The 27,916-nt window shown below is 41.8% G+C and overlaps 1 protein-coding gene across 4 annotated transcripts in view; it reads left to right on the forward strand.

Annotated features, from left to right (window-relative positions):
- OCA2 (OCA2 melanosomal transmembrane protein) overlaps window positions 1–27,916 on the forward strand; it is a 394,493-nt gene that overhangs the window by 74,479 nt on the left and 292,098 nt on the right. For all 4 annotated transcript variants that reach the window (XM_079128438.1, XM_079128436.1, XM_079128437.1 and 1 more), the window contains exons 5-9: window positions 2,018–2,075; window positions 3,155–3,227; window positions 10,617–10,777; window positions 13,171–13,253; window positions 14,985–15,138. In XM_079128438.1, coding sequence (XP_078984564.1) covers window positions 2,018–2,075; window positions 3,155–3,227; window positions 10,617–10,777; window positions 13,171–13,253; window positions 14,985–15,138 — 529 coding nt within the window. The remainder of the gene's footprint in view (window positions 1–2,017; window positions 2,076–3,154; window positions 3,228–10,616; window positions 10,778–13,170; window positions 13,254–14,984; window positions 15,139–27,916) is intronic.

The raw sequence follows: 27,916 nt of genomic DNA on the forward strand, positions 1-27,916 counted from the left end.
TTCTCAACTATCCCACCATTTGGATAAATAGAATCCCATATACTTGAGATGTGACATTCAATGGTGGTTTTACTTTTGGTGATTTCTGGAATAATTGCCTTGAGCTTGCCATGGAACTAAAGGATGTTAGTATCATATTTTATAATTTTGTAATTGAATGTAATGAGTTCACCTTGGGGAGTACAAGCTGACAAGTGCAACCACGAGGTAAAAGAGTGGAGATAGGTCAGGCATGGAGGCACACATCTGTAATCCCAGCAACTGGGGAGGCTGAGGCAGGAGGCACAAGTTCAAAGACAGCCTCAACAATTTAGAACCTGAGCAACTTATTGCATGCTTTCTCAAAATAAAAAATAAAAAGGGATGGGGATATAGAGGAGATGGGTTTATTACTTGTAAGCAAGGAGCACATGGTGTCACCTAAGCAAACAAAACAAGGGGTTTTTATTGTGGAAACTCATACAAAATAGACTGATCATCACATGTAGAGGTGGGCACATGCTTGAGCATGTTCAATTTGACATTATATTTCTTAATGTGTCAAATGTTCAAAAAGTAGTGGATAGGAATGCCTTTGGGTGGAGAGTTTAATATTATAATGAGCAAAATTTACTCTAGGTCACCTAAAAGGGTTGGGTCAGAATGATACTGATTTTGACTTGTTCCTTGTAAATTTTTCTGGTGGCCATATTCAAACAAAAAAGCAACTTTAGAGGCACATATACAGTCATTTAAAGAGGCATCATCTTTTCCCTGTAAGACTAAGTTATTTGTCCCTGAAAGTGGCTAACAATGTCTTGAAAGTGCCAACGAAGATTAGTGAAGAAACTTATAAAAACTATTTTATTGTGGATTGTCAGCTCTGCTGTACATGTCAGTTATGTAGAAAGAAATTTGTGTCTAGAATGGCTCAATTAATGCTTCATTCTTTAAAAAGAAATGTCATTTTGATTCCTATTTAAGTAGGAGCTGTTGAATCATAATTTGGAAGCATGAAGTGATTATTCATCAAATTCATTAAGTCTAAGAGAATGCAAAAATAAGACTACCATTTTCAAAGGATCAGAAAGATTTTCCAAGTGGGGAACTTAACCAAGTGAAGAGAGTAAGAAAAAGATGTCCCAACATAGATCTTCTCCCTTTCTTCTGCAATCATACATCTGGTATAGGCTGTGTACCAGTGCAGAGACAGAGCAAAAACACCCCAGTGACTGCCCTAGCAGAGCAGCTGGCAAGAGAGCAAGCAATAGTATCATCAAGAGATGGGATGCAGCTGCTGAATAAGCAGAGACGAAGATTGCAGCCAGGGAGAATCTTGGTGGGAAAGAGGTCCTGTGGTCTGGTTGGAGCTGGTGGACTGTGGGGTTGCAAAGGGCACATTGAGTCCAGGTTCATGTAGGGCCTAGGGGCCACAGTTTTGAAGAATGTAATAGTGACATGGTTGGAAAAGCTTTGGAAGCCCTCAATTGGGCTGAGTCTATGACCTGTTATCTCCTACAGAATTCTTGAAAAAGATCTTGCTAATAAACCAGTCACAACTTTTCAATTTCTTTCTTAAATTATTTGTTTTAATATATGATGATGAATCTATATTTCTACCTTCTGGAAAAATTAAAGGGGAATAATTGATAATTGTGAATTGGAGAGCCAAGATAAGGCTCTCAATTAACTTGTTATAAAGAAAGTAAGAAAACAAAAGAAAAACAACTCCCAGAACTGGAACCTCCAAAAGGTCATTGAAGAGTCCCAAATCATGAGCTTTATTTTCAGGAGATGTGAGCAAGTGCTCAGGGTTGACATTGTTTTCTTTGTGCCTCCACCAATCTCTTTTTGATGAGGCCGTAGGTCTGCTGGCCAGCAGAGTTCTCCATACCATGTTATGGAGAGAATTTAAAATACATGCTTTCTGATGGAGATGACTCAAGGCATAGAAAAGCAGCTGAGGTTGGACAGGTCTGGCCACATGCAAACAGGATTGCTGCCATGTACTGTTCACGTCCTGCCTTTTCTCTTGCAGGCGCTTTGTGCGGTGGGTGAAAGTCACGGGCCTGTTTGTGTTTGTGGTGGTGTGCTCTGTGAGTATCATGGCTGCTCCTAGCCCTGCTGTTGGGTCAGTGAAAGTGGTGGGGGCTTGCTGGGTGGACTTGGCTTCCTGGGTTCCTTGGACTGGGTGGCAGGAGGATCTGAGGTGTGGGGTCCATCATTTGGCCGTCTTTGCCTGTTTCTCTTAACTTTCTTTGAAGGAGATGTCGAAGGCATGTGGAGGTGGTGGAGGTGGTGGACTAGGGATAGCAAGGGAAGCCTGTCTTTCCACTGTGCATGACCATGTATCTGCTCCTCTTGGATGGGACAGGGCGGGCCACAAGGTCACAAGATCAGCAAGGGTGATGCATGATGACTGCAATGAGTTGAGTATAATCAACTCCTAAAACCTATGAGGGAGCAGTGTCCAGAGGTAGGAGAGCTGGGCATGAATCAGAACAATTATCCTGAACTCTGAAAACTTCATGATTTTATTATTATTGTTTTTTTGCCACCTATGTGCCCCTGTACTCCCTACTCATACAATTGTGTGATTGTGAAGCCTCTCTCAGCAAGGTCTGGAGGGTGTGCTGGGATTTCAAAGGTGAAGGTGGGCCAGGTCTCCCCTGGAGCTGACTTGAGCTTGGTGTCTGTTATTCAGCTGTCATTTGGGAGATGGAGATTTTGTGATTTGCAGACACTTCCAAATAGAATTCGAGAAATTTGTTTTGAACTACTATAATGTGTCATTTTATACCATCATTACTTTCTGATGGCATTTCAGTTTCTTTGCAGGTTCCACAAATATGTTGCAACCATCACAGAGACTATATTCTTCTGCTCTCCTATGTGGGCAAGCCACAGCTACTCACCTTTGACAATTTAATTTCATGGTTGGATATTTAATCCTTAAAACTGGCAAATGTCAATAATCAAGGCCCATTGTAGCTGAGCATAGTATAACGAATGAGGATATTTTAATATCTAAGAAAAAACTATTTGGAGTAAGCTGGTGAAATTTGGATGCACAAATCATCACCACCATATCTCTATTTTTAACAGTAATCAAAATTACTTAAATCCTGTTGCTCTCATATCTAAATCTGTCATTAGATGTTTCTTACTGTTACAGATTTTATTCAGCCTGTATCCAGATCAAGGAAAGTTCTGGCAGTTGTTGACTCTGTCACCGCTGGAAAGCTACTATATCCAAAACATACAAGGAGATGGTCAATAGTCCAGGGTGGAGATTCACAAAGCAGGAACTATTATTACAGCTGTCACCGGTTCTGATGATTGCTTTGTCTCTTCATACTATGTTTCCTCTTGAATGTTTGTATACTTTGTAACTTTTTGTTAAAAGCCAGACACATTCTATAGGATTCTGAATAGATACTAAGGTCAGTAGGTTTTTTTTTTTTTTTTGGTGGGGGGCAGTATCAGGGATTGAACTCAGGGATACTTGACCACTGAGCCACATCCCCAGCCCTATTTTGTATTTTTAGAGATAGGGTCTCACTGAGTGCTTTGCTTTTGCTGAGGCTGGCTTTGAACTCAAGATCTCCTGCCTCAGCCTCCTGAGCCACTGGGATTTCAGGCGTGTGCCACTGTGCCCTGCAGGGGTCAGTAGTTTTTAAGTTTGGAGATGAGATACCTTAACATCTGTAGGCACTAGTTGGAGCGTTTATGTAAACCTAGTCAGAAGTCAACTGTGTTCAAGTTTGTGGTTGCTATGGGAACCTGGTGCACTAGACACTTGGAATTACCAGGCCTTTAGCCAGCTGTCTGTGGGGACTTGCTCTGTTCCCACCCCCTCCATGGGGTACAACTTCCTTTTTATTCTTCGCCTCTCCCAGCTGCAGGGTTTCCACGGCACCCTCAACTATCAGATTTGATGCACTTCTCAAGCAAATTAGGGTTTTACACCTTAGGGGAGACAGAGGAGGTGTCTGTGGGTGGAGTTTGACAATGGTTGCTGTCTCCTCCAACTGGCAATTTTGGGAACTGCTCTCTCAGAATTCTCTCCTGTCTTGTCTTCCTAGCGGGCACTTGCTGTGGTTCCTGGAAGAAAAGCCTGGAAGAAGATACCAACGTCTCTACCTGTGAATTCCTGAGCTTCCAGTTCATACTAGCTCACACTTGAGCAGTTTCTACCTTTCCCAGTTTGAGCTTGCCTGTTTCTAGAGGGTGGTGGCAGCACTTGTGCCAGGAAAGCAGAGCCCCACCCTGTTTCTCGTGCAGATTTGAGGCTTATTGTTTGCCCTGACCTCATTCTGGAAGGAAAAATAAGTCACTAACTTATGTTTGTCCCGCCTTTTCTGGTGGAAAGGGTGGGAAGGGCACTTTTCCAGTTGTTTGTACATTCTAGCTAAGACTGGATGTCCAGAGCCTCACTTGGAATAGACATTTAGCTTCTGATGCCTGAGAATGGGAGCCCCTAAAACTGCTCAGAGCAGTGGGAGTCAGTGGTGGGTCCTGGGAAAGGATGATTCTTGGAAAGGGAAGTGGTATAGGGGAGAAGGAGAGGAAAGAGAAGAAGGAAGAGGAAGCTCTGGCCAGGTCAAGAATTTCTGATTACACTAATCCCCCACATCTCTAGTTTCACTTTCCAAGGTTTCAGTTACCCACAGTTAATGGTGGTCCAAACATATTAAATGAAAAATTTACATAAATTTGAACAATTTGTAAGTTTTAAATTGCATGCTGTTCTAAGCAGTATAATGCAATCTTGAGCAGCTGTCCCACTGTACCGGACCTGGGACATGAATCATACTTCTATGCAGTGCATCCATGCTACATACACTACCCTCCTGGTTAGTCACTTAATAGCCATCTCAGTTTCCACAGACTGTCATGATTTTAGTGCGTGTGTTCTGGTATCCCTTATTTCACTTAATGATGGCCACAAGACACAAGAGTAGCAATTCTGGCATTTTGGATATGCCAAAGAGAACTAGAAATTGCTTCATTTAAGTGAAAAGGTGAACGTTCTTGACATATACTTAGGGATGGATACTATCTGTTGTTTTAGTCTCCACTGGAGGTCTTGGACTATATCCTCCATACACAAGGGGGACTACTGTCCCCCCTTTTAAGGAATTAATTCATTTAAAGAACTAAATAGCAAGGACTTTTTTTTTCCTTTAGTGTCTTTGGATTGTAATCTTTGAGGACTGAAATTTTAGGACATTGGATCATTTTCTCAAAGTTAGTTGCAGTCTGCTGCATAGTCTTATTTTCTTAAGCCCTTCTGGGAAATCTCTCTCATCTTCCCAGAATACCCACCTCTGTCAGCCAAGTGATTTACACACATAGGGTACTAGCAACCTTCTGGAAAGGCCCAACACTCAAGGTCTTTAGATGAGCTCAAGGTGCCAGGGTCATGTTCATGTGCATCCTTCTGCCTCAAAAACAAAAGTGCCCATTCCACCTGCCCCAGGACAGAGTAGCTCTGATGAGTTACTGAGCACTCGCTCCTGTCTTTGTGTGTCCTTCAACACTTTAAAACTGTGACTCGACTTTTGTCTAAGAAGTATCTGCCTGAGAGAGAACTGAAGAGCTCTAGGATTTTGATAAACTTCTTTCTCATTCTTGTTCCTTTACCTCCACACCACCTTCATGATTGGAAAAAACTAAGACTTCTTCCTTCTTTTCCCTGCTCCTCCGGGGGCCTTCTCAAAGTTCTGGCTTCATGATGGCCCCTGGGATATGGTTGCTGCCCTCCCTCTGGGCGATTTCACTTCAGGTGGTTACAACCTGCTGATAACCTGGTGGGAGAGGCTTGATCCTGTTCAGACATTATTCAGTGGGACTCAGGAAGGGGTGGGGTGGGAAGGTGTTGAGGGAGTCTGGTGATTAGACACAGTGCTCTGGCTAGGCAGCCTGGTGAACACCAACACCAACAACCTTATCAATCAGTAGATATCCCAGGTCAGCACAGCAGATTTGGACAAGAAGATTGGGTCATAGCAAATAAAAGCCCTCTGTCCATCCCACTGCAGTGTATGTCTTCTTTCTAAAGCATTTTGGCAAAATTTCTTCCTGAGAGGTCAAGCGTTCTAGGCCCTGCTCAGGATTCAGTGACCCCTCTATCCTCGTGAACCCATTTTTTTTTTGTCAGCAGGTGTGATCACGGAGCTCTCTCCTGCTCTCTGAGTGCTTTGTGTGTTTAGATGAAGGGAGAGAGAGGGAGGACCTGAGGTCTGAGGAACATGACCGTCTATGAGGGCCGAGTTGAGTTCCTCATTGACTCCTTTGAAAAAATGCATGATTATATTATGGATTTCTTCCTGCAGAAGCTCACAGACCCAAGATCCTGAACTAAGAATCCACTGTATAGGTTTGTGAAAGCTGCTGTCCTTGGGCCTGCCTGGAGAGGAGCTGGGAGCCAGCTGAGGACTTAGACACTGCAGAAGATGCTCCTGGATGCCCTAGAGAGCAAAATGCTGCTGGATTTTAAGAAGGGGTTAGAACCTTTAAGGTTGATTCTCAGAGAAAGTGCATTAAGTGTAGACCTTGGTGGAGATAATTCAAGGTTGATTTTGAAAGGCCAACAACAGCATCCTTATAGTTGTCATTTGAGCAAGCCGTCCTCCCTTTCTCACTGACCTGTGGCTGGCCCCCTGGATGGGGTCCGAAGGAGGGACATGGTGGTGGTGGTGTCTATTGTGATGGGAAGGGCTTTTGGAGAAAGCACCTCTTCCCTTGATTTGGGGAATAATAAAGCTACCATTCCCTTGTGAACTTCTGTCTCCTTGCAACAGTCAGACTGTGTCAGCTCAGTAATTACAGGGTTTAATTTAGAAACCTGTAATTACAGGCACCTGAAGTTCTTTGTCCCTGAATTGTTGTTGTCTGTGCTTGTTATGAGGGAGACTGTCAAAGGCGCCTAGGTCATGAGGCAAATGAATAGGTCAGCAAACCTTTACATGCAGGTTCCTTGGGCCTGCCCTCCTGTCTTCCCTCCCTCCCCCTTCCCTCTCTTGTTCCTTCTTCCCTTCTCCCTTCCTTTCTTCTTTTCTTTTTCACCACCACCTCTTCCTTCTTCTCATTCCATCTCTCCTTCCTTTCTCTTTCTATCCCACCCATTTCTTCCTTCCTTCCTTTTTTTCCTTCTTTCCTTCCTTTCCCTCTCTTCTCTCTCTCTTCCTCTCTTACCCCCCTCCCTCTCTCGTAGCCGGGGTCTCAGAATGTAAAAGAAACAGTATGCTCAGGTAGGGGAGTTATTATAGTCTTCCCCCCTACCCTTCTAAGCTTTCCACCTGGGGCCCTATAAATCAAACTGAAAAAGGACAGATTAATAAGAAAAATATAAGTAAAGACATTTATTGAAAAGTATTGGCTCGCATGATTATGGAGGCGGGGAAGTCCTGTCTATCCTCTGCAAGCTTGGAGATCCAAGAAAAGCAGTGCTATAGCTTGAAGGCATCAGCACCAGAGAGCTGAGAGGATAGATTCCAGTCCACATCTGAAGGTCTGAGAACCTGAATGCCTAAGGCAGAACAGTGTCTCAGCTCATCAGTCAAGCAGAGAGCAAATCCCCTCCTCCACCTTCGGTTCTATCTGGACCCTCAGTGAACTTGATGATGTCCACCTGCATTGGGGAGGACCAGTTCTAATCCTAATCTCAGAAACACCCTTGCAGACACACCCAGAAATGATGCTTAACCAAATATCTGGGCATCCTGTGGTCCAGTCAAGTTGATTCCAACATTCACTATCACAGGGGATAAAGAGGAACTTGATCAGATATCAGGGATAGGATGATCCTGCTAGAATTAAGACCAGCAAGTCAAGGATGAGGCCAAGATTAAGACCTGGTGTAGATGAGGGCTCAGATGAGTCTGATCACAGTTTGGCTAAGGAGGGAATCCTTGTCAGGTATTAACTGAGCTTCATGTTTGATGGCTCTGTAGCAAACTGAAAGGTAAAACTTTGAGGACTCTTTAGTTTAGGTGTAAGCAAAGTCCTTCTTCAGACTCTCTTGCACTATTCTATGCTCTATGGTAGCTCATATCCTCCTCTCCACTGTGCGTGGGGCCTCCAAGACAGCTGCCTGCTCCCGACAGCCAGCAGCAGAGCTGAGTAGAAGGGGCAGCACACCAGGGGCTCAGAGGAGGGAGCCTGAGTGCTCACGGGGAGAAAGATTCACTGGGGGAGTCTTGAGTTAGGTCTGGAATAATGGGTTAAGGTAATGGGAAGAGCAGGAAGATTGTGGCTGATGCAGCTGGTGAATGGAGGCGATTTCTCTGTCTTCTTTTCTCCCTGCTGCCCTCAGGCTGGGACTCTGATCTAGGTTCACAGGACTTCCATGATGATGTCATAAACAAATATTTATTAACTAAAAAAAAAAATAGTGATTAGGGACATCTAATTTAATGAGAAGTAAAAAATAAGTAAGATGTAATTCCTTCCTTTGAGGAACTAGACCAGTTGGGCAGAGAAAAGTCTAAAATAAATTGCAGGACAGTGTGAATCAACACTTTAATAGCAGAGTATGCACTCTGCAGCAGAATGTGGGAAGGAGTGGTAGAATCTACTTGGGTTGAGCTGTAGAAGTCATGACTTAGAGCATGTGGGGTGGGGCAGCTTGGGGTTCAAGGGCACTGGTTCAGGGGGCGATCTGGAGCTGCGTGTTTGGGATTACAGTGGACAGTTCAGTGTGACTGGGAGTCAGGGCCAAAACTGGCCATGAAGGTGGGGCTTGGCCTGGTGGCTTCTATCTGCTGGAACTTCAGAGTGGGCTTTGAACCATGAGCATGTGATGGGCATCCAGAAGGATGCAGAAGGATGAGAGGAAAGGAAGGGATTCTGTTCCTTGGATTTTGTGTGAACTCCATGTGAGTGGTTAATTTTAGGGTATTTTAATTAATATTTTTTTGGTAATCTCCCCAGGAGGGCTTGAGACCCCTTGCTTCATCCATTTCTCTGCTTGAATACCAGCCAGAGGAAGAAGCCTACTGCGCTTCTGATGGCAGCCTCCAGGTGGCGCTGTTCCACCTTCTGGTGTCTGCAAGGTTCAAAAATCTTTTTTGTGCTAAGCTATTTGTCCTGAGTCTGCCGTGGGGGAAAGACCAGGACAGGAATAATTTGAAGTGTAGCAGAAGCAGCAGGGTCTCTTGGGCATTTCTTTTGTACATTCTGCCCCGTGTGTGACTTCCATTTTCCGTTTGTCCTTTCTGAGGCCCAGGTAGCAGTAGAGGTGTGTGGAGGGACTGTCCAGTTGAAGGCTGGGGACAGCCGTCCCTTCAGTTCTCACACATAGACAACAGGACTGATAAAACACTTTCTTTACTAGAATGTTTTTGCACTTTTTTTAAAACAGTGCATTTTGCTGGAGGAACAACGAAAAGAATGAACTATTCACTGACCCTCCCCAACACTCAATGCAAATCTTGTAGATACTCTGGCAACAGGGAAGTTCTGCCTCCCCCCAGGTCCGCTCTAAAACGGGCTCTTTCTTTTATTTAAGAAAGAACAAAAGAATTGGCACATGGATCATCCTAACACCAGTGCATTTCTGCTAAAAGATTTTGGAGACCTGATATAAAACATAAACAATTGTGAAATTTATTTTTCCACCTACAACAGTTTTCTCTTCTGGATCAAGATTAACTGACTAGAGGTTGGGTAGACTCTGTGTCACTTTTAGACATCTTGTTTTCCCCTAGGACCTTGCAGCAAGGGTGAGAAGTTCTAGAGTCAGCCCAGAGCAGAGAGAGGCTGAGGAGCAGGGGCTCCTATGTTTGTATCACACGCACATGCAAGGTTTCAGGAGCTAAAAGGAAGAGTTGCTGTGGTGGTGTAAGTACCATGTGAGGACGTGGTTAGGTGGAAGGGCTTCGCCAGTTCTTCCTCGATCAAGAGTCCTTCAGTGTGCTTTGAAGGAATTTCTACCATCTCACTGCTGTGAACATCACTGATTCCACCAATTTCAGGTTTTCCTTCCTTCCTTTCTTCCTTCCTTTTTTCCTTCCTTCCTTCCTTCTTTTTTTTATTCATCCTTTCTTTCTGTTCTGGTCACTGAGCCTGGGGATGCTCTACCACTGAGCTACATCGCCACATCCTTAGTCCTTTTTATTTTGAAACATGTCTCATTAAGATACTGAGGCTGGCCTCAAACTTGCCATTCTCCTGCCTCAGACTCCAGAGTAGCTTAGATTACAGTCGTGTGCAGAACCCAATTTCAAAATTCTTACTTTTTGTGATTTCTCATGCTTAGAAATATGGATCTGATAATATAGGATGTGGGTTAGTTCATCTGTTCATTCACACAGGCATCTGGCCTACTGCCCCCTGTGGGCACATGAGCTGGGGTAGTTTTATGATGGCTGCAAAAAATGAAGGTAGAGATGACATCAGTGGGATCAGAGAGGTGCTTCCTAGACCTTCCAGCAGAGGGTCCTAAACACAATGAACCACACACGGCCAAGTGACAGGCTGAAGAGATAAGTAGAAAGGGGCATGGGACCATGGGAAGAAATGCCTGAATATGCATTTCTTTGTGCACTGTCCAAAGAGGACGTGTGTCCAGTGGGTGGCTGGGGGACACTGGACTTCTCTTTGCTTTGTGGATCACCTTGACGTACCCTCAGCTGTGAACCTCAGCAGCCATGCAGACTCCATGCTGCTCCAGGTGGACTTGGCAGGGGCCCTGGAGGCTGGTGGGCCAGGTCGTTCTGGGAGAGAAGAACATGTCCTGGTAGAGGTGACCCAGACGGATGCAGCAGGCTCCAGGCGGCGGCGGCAGCAGCAGGTTACGCTTACATGTTATTTGAAAGGAATCGTAAAATCTCATTTCATCTCATTATAAATTGAGTTTCCTCTTGAATGGATTTGATGGGAAGCCATAAGGCAATAGCACCATTATTAGTCAAGCCATTGACGCTTATTTCTCTCTTTGTTGTTGAAATTCTCTTTTCCTCCTTTTCTCTAAATCACTTATACTCTTGCCATTTCAGTAAAATCAGACTTGTGAGTTCTTCATTCAGAACCATTTTACTGGGCCATTCAGGGAAATATTATATATTTGAAAGTAGTTTTTTTTGTAAAGTGATACTCAGTCTGAGCCTTACCCCATGGTATGGAAGACATGCCAACACCACAGTTGCCTTGTGTCTGTGGATAATTGCTAAGATGACACAGGTCCCTGAGCTTCTGCAACTCTATCCATGGTCCACTGAGTCTGGTATTCAGCTCACATTCTGTAAAGGCAGCCTGCTCATAGGAGAACCAGCAGCAGGGGTGTTGTGGTGGCCCAGAACCTGGACATCAAAGGCAGGACACCTCTCCTTGCATTCTGACCCATCCCTTGAGTCCTGGCTTCAGTGACCCCACTGGATCATCACAGTGACTTCTGCATGGAAGTCATATTCCTCGTCCATGGGTTTCCCTTGATATGACCATTCAGTAGGAGAAGACCCTGCTCGTGTGCAAGTCTGTACCCTCACATTTTCCTGCTGTGCAGAGTGTGGTTCACAGAGCAAAGGCCTAATTATGAACAAGGATGCAATTTCCTGGTGAGTGGCTGGTGCAACACAACATGCCAAGCCGACTGCCCTGGGCATGGTCTGAGGACATAACCTTGGTTCTCCCATGTAAATTGCATAGCCTGCTGGCAAGGGGCTCACTGGTAATGAAAGAGGAGGACACACCTCTGCCAACCCTGCACCCATGACCTTTATGCAGAAGAAGGTGGGATATCCTGCTGTCTTGAAAACATTATTCTATAACACATTTTAATTGACATATTATTTATGCATACTTATGGGGCAAGATAGTTTGATACATGCATAACAATGGGTAATGATCAAATCAGTGTAATTAGCATTTCCATCTCCTCCAACATTTATCATTTCTATGTGTAAGAAAGCTTTAGACTTTTCTAGTTGTTTTGGAATATATCATAAATTGTTGACTGTAGTTACCCCACTGTGCTATAGAACACTAGAGCTAATTCCTGCTGTCTAGCTGCCTTCTCAGCACATGCATATTTATAACCCAAATTAAATGAGCTATATCGAGCTTCCCTGCACTCACAGGAAGGCTCTTCATAACATGTTGACACTCCCCAAATGCCCACATACAAATCCAGCTCCAGAAACACAAAGATCACAAGATCTTTACTGAAGTATTTTTTCCCCGAATACGCTCTTTCCAAGCACCTAAATATTTTAAGAGTATTTCTGTTCTTATTATGCTTCTCTGCTTCGACCACTTTAGAATTCCTATTTTCAGTTTCTTTTGTGATTTGTGTGTAGACTCCAGTCCTTCCAGAGAAAGTTCCCTCTCCTGTCCACCCAGCTGCACCTGTACATCCGATCCTGGCACCCTGCTCTGCTGGGGACAAGAATGTGCAGGGCAGGTTTGCCTGTAACACATGTATTTCCATCTCAGGCCCTCTGTTTTGAGTCTCTTGTGACTATGGGGTAGGGAGAGTTTTTTTGTGGGTGGATGAGTTCTCCAAGTCTGTAATAATTGTAGTGATTTCTTTTACTCGCAATAAATCAGTGTGGTTGTCCCTCTCTATTCACAAGTTCCACATCCAAGGATTTAACCAACTGTGGATTGCAACTTTGTGCAAGAAAAATTGTGTCTGTACTGAACATGCACAAATTTTTTTCCTTGTGATTATTCCCTAAATGATACAGTGTAACAACTATTTACATTGTATAGGTGTCATAAGTAAAATAGACATGATTTAAAGTGTAAGAAGGATGTGTGCAGTACTTGCATACAAGTGCATAGTATTTGTATACAAGTACTATGCCATTTTGGAAAAGAACTTGAGTGTCCACAGATTTTGGTATCCTTGGGGTTCCTGGAAACAATCCCCTGCAGACACTGAGGGATGACTGTATTTACTTCCATGCTTTTCTTATCTTTGTATACTAATTCTGTATTTGTACTTTTGTGTGTGTGTGTGTGTGTGTGTTTTAATGGCCCTGCATTGTAGAAATTCCCCTATCCACATAACCTGAACAAGCTCCTAATGTCAGGGATGCAGGAACTCATGTAAAACAATGCTCTTCTGTTCTTCTCATCACCTTTTACTTATTTTAAATAAATACCTACATTGAATGGCACCAGATCCCAGGTGAGATTTCAGGTGAAAAGCTTTACTGCAGTTTTCCTCTTTGGTTTTTACAGGTCACTCACAATTGGACGGTAGTTTTAAATCCAAGAAGAAGTGAGCATTCAGTGGTGAGCAGGACCTTTGGGATACTGAGCAGGTGGGTCCTTATGCGAGAGAGACCTTGGGCAGACTGTGTGGGACAAACTCACTGTCTTGGTCTGTTTTCCGTTGGTGTAACAAAATACCTGAGATGGGGCCATTTAGGAAGATTGAAAGTTTATTTGGCTTTTTGTTCTAGAGGCTGGGAAGTCCAAGATCCTGATGCTAGCATCTGCTTGGCAGCTTGTGAGGATCTGCCACATTGTGACATAGTGCTTGCCCAGGTCTTTTCCTCTCCTTACAAAGCCACTGTTGCCATCCACTCTGCCCTTTGGACCTCACCTAGTCCTAATTATTTCCCAAAGGCATCACGTCCAAATGCCATCATCACATAAATTTGGGAATTTGAACTGTAGTACTTGCCTGGAAGTTTGACTTATAAGACACCAGACTTTGGCACAAATAGCACTAGCTGTGTCTTGCAGCTTGGATGCGGTACTCATGCAGTGTAGACATTGAGTGCAAGGACGGCCTGAGGACCCTCAGCTTTCAGAGGCCACCTTCTTGCTGGGTCTTGCTATGTCATCCCTCTGTGTTTGTGTCTTCATCTCTTCTTATAGGGACACCAGTCCTACTGGATTAGGACCCACCAAAGGCCAATCCTAAATGACTCATTTAACCTTTATTACTTCTTCAAAGACCCTACCTCAAATATAGTCACATTCTGAGGTGCTGGGGGTTAGGAATTTAACAGGTGAATTTGGGGGGGGATGCGATTAGACCCATAAAAGTTATTGACTGACCTTTAAAAAGTGCTTCAGTTCCATTCATTTACTGGCAGATGCCACAATGTGTGGAAGCTAGAGTGAAGTTAGGGAAGAGAAAGGCGGGGGATTCCGTGAAAATGGAAAGGAGGTCATGGAGGGGCGGAGGAGGGTTGAGGGTGAGGGAGAGATGGGAAAGGGAGGAACAGTGAATGAGGTTGATTACATTATGCTGTGCACATGTGCATTCACAAGTGGCACCGTGAGTCCCACCTCTACATATACCTGTAGAGCACCAATTTATAAAAACAGCAAATAGATGGGGGTCGGGGGGAGACCAGTGGCATAACAAAGGGAGAACAGGCAGCAGGGGAGGAGATACTGGGGACAGAAATGGAGCAAATTATATTTCATGCTTGTGTGATGACATCAAAATGAACCCCACTATTATTATAAAGCACTCATAAAAACACACAAAAGGAAAAGAAAATATCTTCACTAAGGGGGGACGAAGTGCTTCAGTTTCAGTATGCCACGAACTTTTGATTATTCACAGCCTTCTTGTTTGTGGGGCTTCATCCCATAGTCAGAGACTGAAGTCTAAAGTGTTGGTTTTGCTGTTTGTTAGCAGGCAAAGTAGCCATATGTTGGTGAGGAAGACGAGAGGAAGCTAAAATCAGCTGTGCAGGCCCCTGCGTCCAGTCAGTGGGCAGAGTGGCACCGGCAGGGGCACCCTGAGGATGGGGTCCAGGGAGCCCTCAGTGATTGGGTCTTTTGGCCACAGAAAGGCTGTGTGCTGCACCTCATGACACTGACCCATACTTGGTACTCTTCCATCTGTGAGATCAGGCACTGGGCTGAATCTCTTGGAGATCCATTTGGGCTCTGGTTATGACCATGGCTGACGTAGGCTAGAAGGGACACCAAGGGAATTGTTAGTCTAGGGTTTACTGCTAATTTACAGCTAACTGTTACCTAGGATTTGTTTCCCTGACCAGCCACAAAGTCTTTGCTTCGTTCTGCAGAGAGACTGTTTCCATTAGCATCCGGGCCTCCTTCCAGCAGACCCAGGCTGTTCCTCTCCTGCTGGCTCATCAGTACCTCCGTGCAAGTGTAGAAGCTCAAGTGACCATTGCCGCAGCCATTCTCGCTGGGGTCTACGCGCTCATTATATTTGAGGTAACTATCATGCCTGTTCTCCTTGATCTATTAGAGCCCATGGTCAGGATATTTTAACTCATAGGGCGCTTTGCTGTGCTCAGTCCTGACTACAGAGTCAAATTGGAAAAGCGTCAATCCTAGAAATTAGTGCACCCCTCATTCCACATAGAAAATGGAACTGTAGCAGAATATTGGACACTGAAATATGCAGGATGAGTTGTGAGAGGACCAGCAAATGACTGCATGAGAAAACAGAATATGCACATGATCTTCTACCCTCTCTTTGCTGATTACTCCAAGTGTGACTTAGGGGTGACCTTGAGCAGACATATTTGAACTCCTCTAAGACTCAGAATCTTCATTGTAGGATGGACATGTTACTGCACCCCTACATGCTTCAGAGGATGTGCCCTTGTGGGGGCATGGAAACCCAGGGCTGTGTGAAGAAGAATTATTATCTGCCACATGTTGTTAACTTGCTAATGGCATTTCCACAAATGATCTTAAGTCCTGCCAATTTGATGTTCCTGGGAAATTATGTGTCTTTACCCTGAATAGCACAAAGCAAAGTATAAACACTTCCTGGGTGGGGCAGGTGCATTGTTGACTTCACTGTGACACCAAACTTTACTTAACACATTGACAGGAATGCTGGCTCTATGTGTCGAGCCTGCAAGGTGAGTAGCTGACGTGACTCTGAAGAGGTGCATCTTAATGAGCCTGGGCTGGGTATGAGAAATTGCTTGGGATTGTCACGGAGGCGTCCCTCAGGAAGAACCGCCAGGAAAGTTCTGAACTTGCCTGTGGTTTTCTAGTCCACCTGGTGAGGAATGCTGGTTCCCGTAAGTTGAGTTCCTGGTGACTGAACAAAGTTCACTCACAGATGTCATTGTCATATCTGTTATCTTTCTTTTATTCTAGAACAGATTTGATCCTTCCATTCTTTATCTTTTTTTTTTTTTTTTTAATTGTCATTGCCTGCTGGAGAAGGACTCAGGTTCAGTGGCCACTGTATGCTCTGGGGTAGGGTCCATTACCATGGCCAGCGGTGGAACTGGTATCTGGCGGGATCTTGGAAGATTCCTCTTCTGGGATCGCTGCCCCTTCCTCCAGCTATGGACAGTGACACATGCTGCATGTTTTTCCCAGTAATGGCTGATTGAGTCTAAGGGCTGGGGGGCGAGCCCTCAGCCTGTTCACCGTCAAGCTCCCAAGCTCCCTGACCACTTTCCTCCTACTGTTTTCATATCCACCAGGAACCCGTTCACTGCCAGACTCAGTTATTTCATTAGTGTTTGCAATAAACTTTCTGTCTTCCCATCTGCACTTAGAAATGAGTCATTCTGTACTGAAGAACTTTCTCCCACCTAATTTTGTTAACGTGAAACAGTTCATGCTGGAAATATAAAGGAAGTTATTTTCTTTAATTATAAGTTTTCATGCTAGTGTACATTGAGTTACTTTGTTTCCCTCTTCCCTTTTTCTGAGTTATCATTTTGAACATATAGATTCAATAAATTGAATGTGCATTAGTGAGTTATAGTCATTGTTAATTACAAATACACTCTGATGCCAATGTGCTTTTATATTTAAATTTTTTCTTTTTAATTGACACACAATAATTGTACATATTTATGGGGCACAGTGTGATAATTCAGCACTTGTACCCAGTGTGTGACAACCAAATCAGGGTAAGCAACATTTTATGTCCTTATCATGTTTTTGTTTGGGTCCTCCATGCTCCTCTTTTCTAGATCTTAATTAACTGTATAGTAGGATATTGCCAGCTATGTCTCTCTCCTACATGGTAGAACTCTGGAGCTTACTCCTCCTGTGTGACTGTTTTGGTATTCTTTATCCAACCTTTTGCTATCTCTGCTCCCATGCTTTGCTCAGCCTCTAGTAATCATTATTACACTCTCTCACTCTCTTATTCTTTGGGACCAACTTTTTAAGCTTCTGCATATGCAGTATTTGTCTGTCTTTATCTGGTGTATTTCAATTCACATAATGTCCTTTGGTTCCATCCATTTTGCTACAAATGGCAGGATTTCACTTTTTATGGCCAAATAATGTTCCATTATATGTGTCTACCACACTTTCTTTATCCATTCATCTGCTTATGGACACCTGGGTAGATTCCTTTTCTTAGCTATAGTGAATAGTGAAACAAAAAACATAGAAGTGCATGTATCTCTTCAACATAATAATTTCAATTCCTGTGAATGTATATGCAGAAGTGGGGTAGCTCAGTTGTATGGCAGTTCTATTTTTATTTTTTTGAGGAACCTCTGTACTGTTCCCCATAATGACTACTTACTTACATTATTGTTTGAGTTCCCTTTTCTCTACATCTTTGCCAGTGTTTGCACTTTTGATGTGAAGTCCAAGAACTTATTATTTTAAAAAAAAATTTTAATTTGTTCTTTTTTAGTTATACATGACAGTAGAAGGTATTTTGACATGTTATACATATTGTACATACATATTAAACTCATTCTTGTGGTTGTACATGATGTGGAGTTACACTGGTTGTATATTCATATATGAACATGGGAAAGTTATGTCTGATTCATTCTACTGTCATTTTTATTCCCAGCCTGCCTCCCCTTAATTCCTCTTTGTCTAATCCAATGAACTTCTATTTTTCCCTCAGTGCTCCTCCTTATTGTATGTTTTTTTATTTATTTATTTTTTATTAAAAATCATAAATTTACATAGGGCAATGTTGTTTGGTTCATTCTGTTATTTTTTCCCTTTCCCCCCACCCCTCCCACCCCTCTTTTCCCTCTATACAGTCCTTCCTTCCTCCATTCTTACCACCCTCCTTATCCCTAACCCTAAACCTAACCCTAACCCTAATGCTAACCCCTCCTACCCCCCATTATATATGTCCTCATCTGCTTATCAGCTAGATCATTCATCCTTTAGTTTTTTGAGACTGGCTTAATTCACTTAACATGATATCCTCCAATTTCATCCATTTGCCTTCAAATGCCATAATTTTATCATTCTTCATGGCAGAGTAATATTCCATTGTATACATATGTCACAGTTTCTTTATCCATTCATCAACTGAAGGGCATGTAGGTTGGTTCCACAATCTGGCTATGGTGAATTGAGCAGCAATGAACATTGATGTGGCTGTATCTCTGTAGTATGCTGATTTTAAGTCCTTTGGGTATAGGCCAAGGAGTGGGATACCTGAGTCAAATGGTGGTTCCATTCCAAGCATTCTGAGGAATCTACATACTGCTTTCCAGAGTGGCTGCACTAATTTGCAACCCCACCAGCAATGTATGAGTGTACCTTTTTCCTCACATCCTCGCCAACACCTATTGTTGCTTGTGTTCTTGATAATCGCCATTCTAATTGGGGTGAGATGAAATCTTAGGGTAGTTTTGATTTGCATTTCTCTTATTACTAGAGATGTTGAACATTTTTTCATATATCTGTTGATTGCTTGTAGATCTTCTTCTGTGAAGGGTCTGTTCATTTCCTTAGCCCATTTGATGATTGAATTATTTGTATTCTTGGTGTAGAGTTTTTTGAGTTCTTTATAGATTCTGGAAATTAGCGCTCTGTCTGAAGTATGAGTGGCAAAGATATTCTCCCAGTCTGTAGGCTCTCTCTTCACATAACTGATAGTTTCCTTTGCTGAGAGAATGCTTTTTAGTTTGAATCTATCCCAGTTGTTGATTCTTGCTTTTATTTCTTGGGCTATGGGAGTCCTGTTAAGTAAGTCTGATCCTAAGCCAACAAGTTGAAGGTTTGGAACTACTTTTTCTTCTATAAGATACAGGATCTCTGGTCTGATTCCGAGGTCCTTGATCCATTTTGAGTTGAATTTTGTGCAGGGTGAGAGATAGGGGTTTAATTTCATTCTGTTGCATATGGATTTCCAGTTTTCCTAGCAAAATTTGTTGAAGAGGCTATCTTTTCTCTATTGCATATTTTTGGCACCTTTGTCTAGTATGAGACAATTGTATTTATTTGGGTTTGTGTGCATGTCCTCTATTCTGTACCATTGATCTACCTTTCTATTTTGGTACCAATACCATGCCGTTTTTGTTACTATTGCTTTGTAATAGAGTTGAAGATCTGGTATTGCAATACCCCCTGCTTCGCTCTTTCTACTGAGGATTGCTTTAGCTATTCTGGGTTTCTTATTCTTCCAGATGAATTTCATAATTTCTTGCTCTATTTCTGTAAGGTACATCATTGGGATTTTAATTGGAATTGCATTGAATCTGTATAGCACTTTAGGTAGTATGGCCATTTTGACAATATTAATTCTTCCTATCCAAGAACATAGGGGATCTTTCCATCTTCTAAGGTTTTCTTTAATTTCTTTCTTTAGTGTTCTGTAGTTCTCATTGTAGAGGTCCTTCACCTCTTTTGTGAGATTGATTCCCAGGTATTTTATTTTTTTCGATGCTATTGTGAATGGGGTAGTTTTCCTAATTTCTCTTTCTGAAGCTTCATCACTTATGTATAAAAATGCATTGGATTTATGAGCATTGATCTTGTAACCTGCTACTTTACTGAATTCACTTATGAGTTCTAAGCGTTTTCTGGTGGAATTTCCAGGTTCCTCTAAATATATAATCATGTCATCCGCGAACAGGGATAGTTTGAGTTCTTCTTTTTCAATTCACATCCATTTAATTTCTTTGGTTTGTCTAATTGGTCTGGCTAGAGTCTCAAGAACGATGTTGAATAGAAGTGGTGAAAGAGGGCATCCTTGCCTTGTTCCAGTTTTTAGGGGGAATGCTTTCAGTTTTTCACCATTTAGAATGATATTGACCATGGGCTTAGCGTAGATGGCCTTTACAATGTTAAGGAATGTTCCCACTACCCTGATTTTTTCTAGTGTTTTGAGCATGAAGGGGTGCTGTATTTTCTCAAATGCTTTTTCTGCATCTATTGAAATAATCATGTGATTCTTAACTTTTAGTCTGTTGATATGGTGAATGACATTTATTGATTTCCGGATGTTGAACCAACCTTGCATCCCTGGGATAAAACCCACTTGATCGTGGTGCACTATCTTTTTAATATGTTTTTGTATGTGATTTGCTAAAATTTTGTTGAGAATTTTTGCGTCGATGTTCATTAAGGATATTGGTCTGAAATTTTCTTTCCTCGATGTGTCTCTGTCTGGTTTAGGTATCAGGGTGATATTGGCTTCATAGAATGAGTTTGGGAGGGTTCCCTCCTCTTCTATTTTATGGAATACTTTGAGGAGTATTGGAATGAGCTCTTCTTTAAAGGTTTTGTAGAACTCGGCTGAGAACCCATCTGGTCCCGGACTTTTCTTTGTTGGTAGGCTTTTGATGACCTCTTCTATTTCATTGCTTGAAATTGATTTGTTTAAGTTGTGTATGTCCTCCTCGTTCAGTTTAGGTAATTCATAAGTCTCTAGAAACTTGTTGATGTCTTCAAGGTTTTCTGTTTTGTTGGAGTGTAGATTTTCAAAATAGCTTCTAATTATGTTTTGTATTTCACTCATGTCTGTTGTGATATTTCCTTGTTCATTCCAAATTTAGTAATTTGAGTTTTCTCCATCTTTCTCTTTGTTAGTGTGGCTAAGGGTTTATCAATTTTGTTTATTTTTTCAATTAACCAACTCTTTATTTTGTTAATTTTTCTGATTGTTTCTTTTGTTTCAATTTCGTTGATTTTGGCTGTGATTTTAACTATTTCCTGTCTTCTACTTTTGGTGTTGGTCTGATCTTCTTTTTCTAGGGCTTTGAGCAGTAGTGTTAAGTCGTTTATTTGTTGATTTCTACTTCTTTTGTTGAATGTGCCCCATGAAATAAATGTTCCTCTAAGTACTGCTTTCATAGTGTCCCAGAGGTTTTGATATGATGTGTCTTTGTTCTCGTTTACTTCTAAGAATTTTTTAATTTCCCTCCTGATGTCTTCTGTTATCCATTCATCATGTAATAGTGTATTATTTAATCTCCAGGTATTGGAGAAGTTTCTGTTTTTTATTCTGTCATTTATTTCTAATATCAATCCATTATGATCTGATAGAGTACAAGGTAGCATCTCTATCTTCTTGTATTTGCTAACAGTAGCTTTGTGGCATAAAACATGGTCTTTTTTAGAGAAGGATCCATGTGCTGCTGAGAAGAAAGTGTATTCGTTCTTTGTTGGATGGTATATTCTATATAAGTCGGTTAAGTCTAAATTGTTGATTGTGTTATTGAGATCTATGGTTTCTTTATTCAATTTTTGTTTGGACGATCTATCCAGTGGTGAGAGAGGTGTGTTAAAATTGCCTAGTATTATTGTATTGTGGTCTATTTGATTTCTGGAATTGAGAAGGATTTGTTTGATGTACATGGATGAGCCAATGTTCGGGGCATAGATATTTATGATTGTTATGTCCTGCTGATTTATGCTTCCCTTAAGCAGTATGTAATGTCCTTCTTTATTCCTTCTGACTAGTTTTGGCTTGAAGTCCACATTATCTGAAATGAGGATGGATACTCCAGCTTTTTGCTGTGTCCGTGTGCGTGGTATGTTTTTTCCCATCCTTTCACCTTTAATCTATGGGTATCTCTTTCTATGAGATGAGTCTCTTGCAGGCAGCATATTGTTGGATTTTTCTTTTTCATCCAACCTGCCAGTCTATGTCTTTTGATTGATGAGTTCAGGCCATTAACATTCAGGGTTATTATTGTGATATGATTTGTATTCCCAGTCATTTGACTCATTTTTGTTTTTTGACATGATTTGGTTTCTCCTTTATTTGGCTATTCCTTTAAGCGAGTCCCTCCCGTTGCTGATTTGCATCATTGTTTTTCATCTCTTCCTCATGGAATATTTTGCTGAGAATGTTGTGTAATGCCAGCTTTCTTTTTGTAAATTCCTTTAGCTTTTGTTTATCATGGAAGGATCTTATTTCGTCGTCAAATCTGAAAGTAAGTTTTGCTGGGTATATGATTCTTGTTTGGCATCCGTTTTCTTTCAGGGCTTGGTTAGTATTGTTCCAGGCCCTTCTAGCTTTTAGGGTCTAGATTGAAAAATCTGCTGATATTCTTATTGGTTTCCCCCGAATGTAATTTGATTCTTTTCTCTCGCAGCCTTTAAAATTCTGTCTTTATTTTGTATGTCAGGTATTTTCATTATAATGTGCCTTGGTGTGGGTCTGTTGTAATTTTGTATATTTGGAGTCCTATGAGCCTCTTGTACTTGGTTTTCCATTTCATTCTTCTGATTTGGGAAATTTTCTGATATTATTTCATTGAATAGATTGTTCATTCCTTTGGTTTGTTTCTCTAAGCCTTCCTCAATCCCAATAATTCTTAAATTTGGCCTTTTCATGATATCCCATAGTTCTTGTAGATTCTGTTCATGATTTCTTACCATCTTTTCTGTTTGGTCAACTTTGTTTTCAAGATTAAATATTTTGTCTTCAATATCTGAGGTTCTGTCTTCCAGGTTTTCTATCCTATTGGTTATGCTTTCTATGGAGTTTTTAACTTGGTTTAGTGTTTCCTTTATTTTAAGGATTTCTGTTTGGCTTTTTTTTTCAGTATCTCTAACTCTTTATTGAAATGATCTCTTGCTTCCCGTATTTGCTCTTTTAACTGTTGATTGGTGCGATCATTTAATGCCTGCATTTACTCTTTCATCTCCTCCTTCAATGCCTGCATTTGCTCTCTCATCTCCTCGTTTGCTTCCCTGATTGTTTTAATTATGTACATTCTGAACTCCCTTTCTGACATTTCTTCTGCTGTGCTGTCATTGAGTTATTTTGATATAGTATCTAGGTTTGTTTGGGACATTTTCTTCCCTTGTTTTCTCATATTGGTCAGATGTCAGTGGGACTCTGTGATATTGCAGATTTCCTCTATTGGCTTATAGTGTCCCTGTAGATTTCCAGTGTATCACCTCCCAGCCTTCAGTAGCCTGAAGTCTTGGAGTAACTTGATAATGTGGTGCTTCCGAAGAAAGCTGCCCCTAGCTTGCTACTGGTTCCAGGGCTTGGAGCTGGCTCTGTGTGGAAAGGCTCTCACTGGGGGCCCTGCTCAGACAAGCTAGCCGTGTGGGAGGAGCTCACCGCTGGAGTGCCCAGGGTTGCCTGGAGAAGACTCTAGCTGCCCTGCCCTACTCTAATAAGCCACCTGAATCCGGGCTTGCCGCCTGGGCCGAGCTTCATCGGGAGGGGGAGACTCACCCCATGGTTCTATTTTAGTCTGAGTTTCTCAATATCTCCCCTTCTTGAATCCTGGGTTCTGGAGCGACCTGAGATGCAGTCACCCTCTAGTCCGCCATCTTTGATTGCCCTGTTGAAAAAGTCTGCGGGCCGGAGGGGGGCAGGGCTGCCTGGAGAGGTCTCTGGCTGCCCTGCCCTGGTCCCAGAGGCTGCTTGCAGGCCTGAGGTCTCCACTGACTTGGGGACTTTTGGTTGGCTCTGTGTAGAAAGGCTCTCACTGGGTGGTCTGCTCTGAGAAGCTAGCCTGGAAAGGCACTTTCTGCCAGAGGGAGTCAGGCTGCTTGGGGAAGTCCCTGGCTGCCCTGTCCTGGTCTCTGAAGCAGTGTGTGGGTGGTCCAGAGCTCGCTGTGCGCTGGATCAGGGACTTGGAAGTGGTTGTATACAGAAAGGCTCTCACTGGGGGCCTGCTCTGAGAAGCTGGAGTATCTGGCCCTGTGGGAGGAGCCCACTGCTGGAGTGCTCAGGGCTGCTTGGGGGAGACTCTACCTGCCCTGCCCTACTCTAATAAGCTGCCCGAATCCGGTTCTGCCGCCTGGGCTGAGCTTCACCAGGTGGGGGAGCCTCACCCCGTGGTTCCAATTTAGTCTGAGTCTCTCAATGCCTCCTCCCCTTTTTGAATCATGGGTTCTGGAGCGACTGGAGATGTAGTCACCCTCTAGTCCGCCATCTTGGATCGCCCCATTGAAAAAGCCTGCGGGCCGGAGGGAAGCAAGGCTGCCTGGAGAGGTCCTTATTGTATGTTAGCATCTGCATATCAGACAGAACATTTGGTGTTTGGTTTTTTGGGACTGGCTTATTTCACTTAGAATGATTGTATCCAATTCCATCTATTTACTGGCAAATGCCATAATTTCATTCTTCTTTATGACTGAGTAATATTCCATTGTGTATATATACCTCATTTTCTTTATCCATTCATCAATTGCAGGGCACCTGGGTTGGTTTCATAGCTTAGTTATTGTGAATTGAGCTGCTGTAAACATATACTGACCACTTCACTATAACATGCTGCTTTTAAGTCCTTTGCATGTATACTGAGGAGTGTAGAAACTGGGTCAAATGATAGTTACTTTCCACATTTTCTGAGAAATCTCCATACTTTCCAGAGTATGGTTGCACCAATTTGCAGTCCCACCAGCAATGTATTGAGTGAATCTTTTCCCCCACATCCTCACCAACATTTATTGTTCCTTGTGTTCTTGATAATTACCATTCTGACTGGAGTGAGATGAAATCTCAGTGTAGTTTTAATTAGCATTTCTCTAATTTCTAGAAATGTTGGACACTTTTTCATATATTTGTTGACTCATCATATTTCTTTGAAGTGTTTGTTCAGTTCCTTTGCCCATTTATTGATTGGGTTATTTGCTTTTTTTTGGTGTTAATTTTTTAGAGTTCTATATATATCAAAGAACTTATGGCTTATTTCCAAGATTCAAAAAAATTTTTTTTATTCCTGAAATTGTTATTGTTTTACTTTTTACATGGAACTTCAAGATCTATTTTGAATTAGTTCTTGTGTATGGGTAAGGTTTAGGTAGAGGTTCCATTACTCCAACACCATTTATTAACAAGGCTATCCCTCCTTTATTCAGTTGCTTTTGTTCCTTTGTTAAAAATTAGTTGACATATTTGTGGGATATATTTCTGGGTTCTATTCTGTTATATTGATTATGTGTCTATCCCTCCACCAGTATCACATTCTTTTTTAATGGTCTCCACTGGTGCATTCAAATTATACATAATAGTGGGATTCATTGTGACATATTCAAAGATGCACGTAACATAATTCAATTAATCTCACTCCCCAGTACCTCTTCTTTCAGTTCCCTCTCCCCTCCTGCTGGTCTCCTTCCATTATTCTACTGAGTACCACACTATCTTGTATCCTGCATCTACATTATAAGTGTTCCTTCTGGGATGAGTGTCTCTTCCCACTTATCACTCCCCCGCCAGATAGTTTTGACTATTCAGTGGTCTTCTCTTCCCCTATATACTTTAGAATGATCTTGTAATCTATGAACATGGTATGTCTCTTGATTTATTTTTATATTTTTAAAAAAAAAATTTTATCATACTGATCCTTTACATGTTTTGCTAAATTTATATGTCTTCTTTTCTTTGGAGCAATTGTATTGACTATTTATTTTGTTTTCCACTTGTTCAACGTTAATATATGTAAATGCAATAGTTTTTTTTATGTCAATCGTGTGTTCTGTTATTCTACTAAACTTACTTATTAGTTCTTGTGGTTTTAAAAAATAGAATCCTTGAGGTTTTTTATGTAGACAATCATGCCACTTGTAACAGGGACAGCTTTATTTCCTCCTTTCTGGTCTGTATCCCTTTAATTTCTTTTCTTGCCCTATTGCTGTGGCTAAAATGAAAGTGATGAAAATGGGTGTCTTTGCCTTGTCCCCAGTCATGAAGGGAAAACATTCATTGTATTTCATCATTAAATACAATATTAATTATAGATGTTTTGTAGATGATTTTTATGAGACTGAGGAAATTCCTTTCTTTTCCTATTGTACTAAGAGTTTTTACCATAATTGGGTATTGAATTTTGTCAATGCCTTTTCTGCATCAATTGATGTGATCATATGATTTGTTTCATTAGCTGTTTTGTTGTGGTCGACTACATTGATTTATTATAGAATATTGGACTGAACTTTTGTAACTGGAAAAAATATTTTTTTCTGATGTATTTATTACTAAAACGTTATTGTTGTCAGTACTGCTTTAGTTGCAGTCTACAGATCTTGATGTGTTTTATTTCAGTTTAATTTTGTTTCTCCATTTAAAAATTTGCCCTTGTGTCTTCCTTTTTGATGTACATATGTTATCTAATTTTCAAATCTCAGCAATTTTTCTATTGTCTTTCTGTTACAGTATTATAGTTTGATTCACTTATGGTCAGAGCACTTATTCTGTATTCAATTCTTTAAGTTTATCAATTTTTATGGTCCAGGTTTATGGTTTGTCTTGGTGAATCTTCTGTTGGCTTAAATAATGTAATTTCCCCTGTTTTTTTTTTTTTTTTTTTAAACTAGTGTAACTTGCAAGTATAAATCCTGTACAATTAGGCCTTGCAACAACTCATGAAATAACAACACTGCCCTTTGGTTGTGTTTGTGGCTTGGTAGAAGGTAAAGGTTGCAGAGGTATTGGGAGAATAGTACAAGAATAGTTCATTCTACCTTGTGTTTCTGTAGCTCTTCTGCTTCCAGAATTCCCTCGAGGTGCCCTCACTGGGGAGACCCACATTATTGGAGGTGGGGAGAGAGACTGGTTGTTGTCACCATGTCTGTGAACTCTCCAGAAGTGGAATCAGCATTACAGCCTTCTTAGGATCTACTCTAGGAGTAGAATTTGCTCCTGGATGAAGACACAAAGTTCTCTGGGGGCAGACCTGTCTTCCAGAACCAGAGGTCTCCAGACTGCAGGCAGCAGCCTCAGGCAGTGCTGCTGCTGTCTGTACCTCACTTCACTCAGGGGAGTGAGACTTGGGGCGGCTACAGACTCTCTCCTCCACTCTTCATATCTGCTCTTGCCAGCTGCTCCCCTGACACTGTGTTACTCCTGCCTATCTTTCTCTCCTACCTCTGACCTGCTCCTGTCTAACCTGCTGTGTTGTTCTGTCACACATGTTGTTCCATGTTGAGTCCCAGCATCTTGGACGGTGCCTGGCACAGAGCAGGGCCCAAGAGATATTCATCAAACAAAATGTTCCCAGGGTATCCTGATATTTGAGATGGGTACTAAAATCTGGGCTTGGTCTAACCTGGCTCTTGGGCAGGAGAAGGGCACCATGCCCCATGGCCCACATGTGACTGAACAGGAAAAAAGACTCAGCCAAGGTTCCTGTAGATCTTTAATTGCTCAAAGGGATGAAAACATTCCAGGAAATTCCTTGGGTTATTTGTACTTCTGGTCCTATAGACAATCTTGACATTTTCTTGGGATCATATTTTTCATCCTTGTTTAAAGTAGTTCTTATTGAAAGCTTCAAAGAACAAATCTGGAGTAGCCTCCTACCTCCTGCCTTTGCATTCAAAACAGGGCTTCGGGAAATTTCTTAGTGCAACATTCTAAAATTTCCATGATCACAACAAAGAATTTAGGCCCTCATACTGTAAAAATCATATTAAAGCAATTCTAACAGTCTTATTGAAAACTATTTCACAACAGAAGGGAAATAATACTTGCACCATGTGTCTTGCACCCAGCTTCTGGAATTATGTCTTTAGAAGATTGCTGCCATGGGCTCCTTCCTGCTAGAAACACAAAAACTCTTTCCCTTCACCTGCTTTATCTAATTGAGCCAAAGTGATACAACCTTTGTGTAAGATCATGTTTCATTGCTCTGGGTCCTTTCATATTTAATTTAGGAATTCATGTACTGTTTGTTTAAAAAAATTAATTGTGAAATTAAATTTGAGAGAGCTGAATGGAGAACACCTTTAGTCTTCTGGGGGTCTCCACTTTAATTTCCAGAAATGGGAAGCATATTTGGGGAGAAGGAAGATGCTACCTTTCAGAATGCAGTGCACACACCACAGTGGT

This window comes from Sciurus vulgaris (genome assembly GCF_902686455.1).
Source record: "Sciurus vulgaris genome assembly, chromosome: 2".
Taxonomy (NCBI): domain Eukaryota; kingdom Metazoa; phylum Chordata; class Mammalia; order Rodentia; family Sciuridae; genus Sciurus; species Sciurus vulgaris.